Genomic DNA, 6011 nt, shown 5'->3' with positions numbered 1-6011 from the left:
AATCAATGAGACATAACAATTTCCATACATGATATATACATCAATAAAGCTTCGACCCAAATGGAACAGAAGACATATTTTTTGATTAATATTTTGGTAGATTTCAGGCTTACAGCCCTGTCTAACCATTTACCAATGCCATAGAATAGAAGTCATTATCTTACGAAGACATACTCTACATGGCCAAAGGCTACGTACCAGTATCAATGTGAATCTAAGTCCTTTTACTGATCACATGGTCAAAGGTATTATTTTGCTATTAAAATAACAAATAAAATAACTCGGGAAAATAACCCAGAATAATAACACCGAAAAGCACATAGCACATATAACACATAACATACCATTGTTCCTATATTTAAAGTCACCGTGAAATAACCAGGGGTTAAAATAGTAATTTGTGCAACACTTAGTTACAATAATTAAGTTTCTTCGTTGACAACCGGGAGCTTTAATAAAAATCCGGCCTTGCGAGGGTTGAACTTCAAACCGAAAAGATAAATTTCTCAGGTTTCTCGGTCACTTCGGGGCGTGTTTCGGGTGTTGGAAATGATTCTGGGGCTTTGGAGGAAGTCGAAATAGTGAAAATATGAGTTTAGGGGTGAAAAATGCCAAATTTCTAAATCTAGCCGGGAGATCTCGCAACTACTATTTATAGGGGAGAGCCTCAGATCCGAAGCAATGAGAAGCAAGCACATGGCTCGCATGCGAGGGAGGTAGGTGGCGGGTGCGAGGCTTGGACACGCGAGGAGGGCACGCGTCAGACGCCAATTGGACCGCGCCTCGGACGGCTCTCCGGATAGGACACGCGTCTGCTGACTCACCGAGATCGGACACAGGGCGGGTGATGTGTGCGAGATCCGACCTTATCCATGCGAGATTCCTCGTAAATTGAGCCCCAAACTTCTAAATTCCATAACTATCGCATACGAGCTTCGTTTTTGAAGTTCTTTATATGCACGCGTAGGTAAACATATGTTCTACAACTTTCGTTTAGACTTCGTCAACTAATTTTGAACTTATTTTTTAATATTATTATTTTTAACAGAACGGTACAGAAAAATCCGTTAAAAATTCATAACTTTTTCATGCGACGTTCGTTTTCATCGGTCTTTTTACCGTTGTACTTCTATTGACGAGACCTTCGATTCTCGTTTTGGTTGCGTCGGCTAAATATAACTCGATCTTTATTTCAAGTTTTTAGCTATCTACTAATATTCTGAAACTTAAAAAAATCATAACTTATTCATACGAAGTTAGATTTTGACGTTCTTTTTATGAAAATTCTCGGTTTAACAAATACTAAGACTTTCATTTAGATCACCAAGGCTAAAAAGTAGTTTATTAAAAACTCACTTTTTACGTCATTCGGCGCCATGCTGGTTTTGTCGCAGATCTTCGATTGGTCATAACTTCTTCGTTATAACTCGGATTTCGATGAGGTTTTTTCCTAAATGTTTTCTAACGAGATTCTTTACAACTTTCAATAACAAAATTGTACTTATTTCGAATTTTATATTTTCGTTAAATTTCAATATTTGTATTTTAATTCGAATCTCATAAGACTTCCAATATTTTTCGAGTGATTCTATACATAGTTTTACTTCATTGCTAATAAAAATCATCTGTTAGAACTTAATACTCAAATTTCATAATATTATTCATTTTTAAAATTACATAACACGAAAACTGAATATGTATGTTACAGTTTTATACAAACAAATATTTGAAAATTAATGATATATGACTATCTTTTTATTATTTATGACTTATTTGTTTTATTAGTTTAAATACATTAGTATTTCTCATTTTGAGTTGTTATTTTTGTATATATTGCTTTATTGGATTACCCTAGGTTTTGAGATATTTATAATAACATTATCTTGCATTACTAAGGTTAGTGACCAATCTAATTTTCTCTTTAGTTTTTCTTTATATACATTTGAATTTTATTGTTTATTCTTATAACTCAAACTTATTTCAATTAGTTCTTTTTAGTTCTCTTTGATAATTTGATAATCTTCTACTCTAATAAATAAAAATCATTTTGCCATTTGTCATATTCTCATGTATTTTGACATATGTAATTTTATAGTTAATTCTTAGAAATTAATTTACACTTGTCATTTGATGATAATTTTTTATTTTTCTTAATTAACTATAATAATTTATAGATTATAGAAAGTAATTAATATGTCATTAATTTGTTTTCTTATATTTTCAAATTGTAATATGTTTCTTTTAATATACATAATTCAAAATTGGCATGCATATTTTAAAGTTTATTGTCATTTTCAAAATTTATATCTTGATATATATAATTTTTTTAATTAACCCATATACATACGAGATCTCACTAACAAGGCATATACAAACTTGCCCTAAATTACTTTTTTTGACAAGGCAAAAGAAAGTCGAAATATTACTTATAGAAAGTGTGAAATGCAACTTCGATTTCCTTATTCGGTTATCACTTATATCGGGCACGAATTCTCTAATAATTATGTAACTCTTGCTTATTAAATTCGCTATTAATCAAACTCTTATCTTTTCCATATTTAATTGGCTTTTTATAGTGATCTCAATTTTCTGAGAAAATAAAGTGGATTCTAGCTTGATTCATCATTACACAGTATCACCTGTAACTTTATTCAAGTTTCTCAAGAGTGGTAAGATTCCAGATAATTGACATGAGGAAAATATTACGAAAACAAAATTTACACATATGACCATATTAAAAATGAGTTTATTTATGAATAATGCTGACAAAGGATATATTTCGCTACACTTTATGTAGTTCTAGAAGCGGCTTTGATCTTCAGGCCATTTTAACTTCGCTGATGCGAAGATCAAGTAGACGAGGAGTCCCTGAACGTATCCAAGCAATCCTCGTTTGCAAGCTCTATACTCCAGAACTTTTCATAGTATTCCCGATAAGTGAACTTTCTATAAACAGCAGGTTCATCATCAGTTACCAATTCTGAAGCAGGACCTATCACTGCATCCGGAGATGGGCAATAAAACGTGGGTACAGATAGCCGTTCTTTCTCACAGTTCACCACAGCTCGATGAAGAACACTCTTGTACTTATCATTACTCAGCACCTGCATTTGATCGCCGATATTGACGATGAACGTGTTGGGAACAGGATCAACAGCAACCCAGTTACCATTTCGCAACACCTGAAGACCAGGGACCTCATCTTGAAGAAGAATGGTGATGAGACTGAGATCCTTATGTCCAGGTAAACCGTAAGTTAAATCTGGTTGTGGACATGGAGGATAGTAATTGAAGGCCATATGCTGGGCATGCTTCCCTAATTGTCTGCTGATATAGTCTCCATCAAGTCCCAAGCTTTCGGAAATGGCTTCAATCAATCGGAGAGCTAGCCATCGTGCACTCCGGCAATACTCCGCCACATTGTCCCGGAAGGACGCCGGGTTGGTGGGCCATTCGTGGATGTAGTCCTGGAGTGGGTAACAATGGAGTCGCAAGAAATCTCTCCAGTTTGCAACCTTGTCTGTACGTGTGTTGAAGCTGGTGCCTGATCTTGTGGTCTTGGTAGGGTCATCGGAGTAAGTTTTGAGCCTTTCTTCTTCCGGCAACTTGAAGAATTCTCTAGCTATCTTCATCATGTTGGCTATGGTGGATTCTGGAACGCCATGGTTCTTGACCTGGAAGAAGCCATAGTTACTGCAAGCTTTACCGATTTGCTGGACGACATGCGAGCGATTGGGAGTGTAAAGATCGTGGAGATCAATGAGAGGGATGGAATCATGGGAAACGTCTTGGAGGTTTGGGCGTTGGGAGAGAGGGTGGATGTAGTGAGAAGGGAGTTGGTCGATTTTTTCAGATGAAACGAGGTCGCTTAGCATAAAGTTTTTGGAGACGGAAGCCATTGTTGGAGTGATATGAGATTGTAACATCAATGAACTTGTTTATATAGACATGGAAGCGAACATAGAATATCTTTTGTTTGAGTTCGTATGAATGTTGATGTAATGCTGCGGGAAAACATGACGTACTTTTTGCTGACGACAACAATAAATAATGATATCTTAAAGACAAATACTAGTTGGTGATTTGATTGGAACATTTTCACAATAAAATATTCTTTTTCGTACATTACATATACTATTAATTTACAATGACCCTATGAACATTTAAGGACTGTGCCGTAATATTTTGTAGAGTTTGGCAATTTTGGTCCTCTCTTTCTACAATTTCTACGCTGTCTCACTCTTCCAATCGAATGCTTACACAAACGCACATTCTGTCCACAGTCTACACCTTTATGATTTTTCTGCTGTCAATGTTGCAATATTCATCCACTCAAGATTAAGATGTATTGTTTGTGGTTTGTATTTTCTTGTAGATTTTGTTGGTTATTTTGTATCATCTATGCGTATTTAAGTGTAATAGATTGACTTGTTGACCAAAATTCAATCTTGATGAATATTAAACAAGTAAGGAAGATGCGGAGTACACACTTGTTTAAATTTATTCAAGATTCAAAGTAGACTGTCATTTAGGGAGAAGCCTCTAAACGAACGGAGGTCCGGGAGCAGCGCCCCTGGGAGCGGGGTCCAAGGGGCGGCAGCCCCTGGCTGGGGTCGTGTTGACCTGGGTTTTTGACTTCATTTTGACCTTTATTAAGTTTTTGTGACTGTTATTGGTTTTGACAGTTGGAGTAGTTCTTGGACAAAGAAAATTGCATTGACAATTTTCAAACAAATGAACTACTTAATCTTTTTGGTCATCATTTTTTCTGGGTACAACAACAATCATGAAATTCATAACATCCATATTTTCAGTTCTTGCTCTCAATTTTGAGTCTTATCCGATTAAAGATTGGGCGTACCACCTAAATACTTTAATCTGAAGGTGAAACCACAATTCTCAGAATTTCCAAGGCTATTTTATCACGAATTTCTTACAAGGATTAAAGTATTTGTGTGATCATGGCAAGTGGTGATTCTGTCAAAGAAATGACAAGTAAGTTTGAAAAACTGAACAAGTTTTAAGGGAAGGATTTTTGTAGATGGCAGAAGAAGATGAAGTTTCTCCTTACCACTCTGAAAGTGGTGTATGTTCTGAGTACACCCATGTCAGTCTTACCAGAATCTGTTGGAGATGAACCTTTGGAGGCAACAAGAAGAAGATCAAAGTGGGAAAATAATGATTACATATGTCATGGTCATATTCTCAATGGTATGTCTGACTCTCTTTTTGATATCTATTAAAATTTCGAATATGCAAAAGAACTGTGGGATTCTCTTGAATCCAAGTACATGGCTGAAGATGCTTCTAGTAAGAAGTTTCTTGTTAGTAACTTTATGGGTTACAAGATGATTGACTTCAGGCATGTTATGGAACAATTCCATGAAATGTTAAGGATTTTGGGACAGTTTGCTCAACACAATTTGAAAATTGATGAAGCCATTTCTGTGGTTGTGATTATTGACAAACTGCCCCCTTCGTGGAAGGATTTTAAACACAATCTGAAACATAACAAAGAGGAATTGACTTTGACTCAACTTGGAATCCATTTAAGGATTGAAGAGTCCATAAGGACTTAAGAACTTGATAACAATCCTAAAGGCAAGAACCAAGTTGGTCTCTCTTCTGTGAACATGGTGGAAGGAGAAAGTTCAAAGAATCCCAAGACATCTATTGGAAAAAGAAAGTTTAAAGGAAAGGATGGCAAGTCTTCCAACAAGAAGGCTAAGTTGGTTTGTTGGAATTGTAACAAATCGGTCACTTCAAGAAAGATTGTCATCTCCGCAAAGTGAACAAGGATGGTGCTGGACCAAGTGGATCCAAGGATCCAGAAAAGCAACAAGGTCAGATTTCTGTTTTCATGCAGAATTCTAAATGTATTCAGAATTATATTTATGTGATTTCTGAAGCATTTTATGTGCAGGATAATAAAGTTGCATGGTGGGTTTATTCGGGAGCAACAAGTCATGTTTGCAAAGATCTATATTGGTTCAAGGACTTCAACCAATTGA

General features: G+C 35.7%; 1 protein-coding gene across 1 annotated transcript; it reads right to left on the bottom strand.

Annotated features, from left to right (window-relative positions):
- Window positions 1-2732: 2732 nt before the first annotated feature.
- Window positions 2733-3909, bottom strand: LOC111890529 (protein DMR6-LIKE OXYGENASE 1). The gene has a single exon (XM_023886634.3). It carries the CDS (start codon window positions 3897-3899, stop codon window positions 2850-2852), a length of 1050 nt encoding a protein of 349 aa, XP_023742402.1. The 5' UTR covers window positions 3900-3909; the 3' UTR covers window positions 2733-2849.
- Between the last annotated feature and the right edge of the window lie 2102 nt (window positions 3910-6011).

Source organism: Lactuca sativa, chromosome 6 (genome assembly GCF_002870075.4).
Source record: "Lactuca sativa cultivar Salinas chromosome 6, Lsat_Salinas_v11, whole genome shotgun sequence".
Taxonomy (NCBI): domain Eukaryota; kingdom Viridiplantae; phylum Streptophyta; class Magnoliopsida; order Asterales; family Asteraceae; genus Lactuca; species Lactuca sativa.
The sequence above is the reverse complement of the archived record's forward strand: the minus strand, read 5'-3'. Positions and strand labels throughout refer to the sequence as shown.

Bases quoted from the DNA above. Each gene is read 5' to 3' on its own strand.
- LOC111890529 (XM_023886634.3), bottom strand. From the start codon at position 3,899: ATGGCTTCCGTCTCCAAAAACTTTATGCTAAGCGACCTCGTTTCATCT.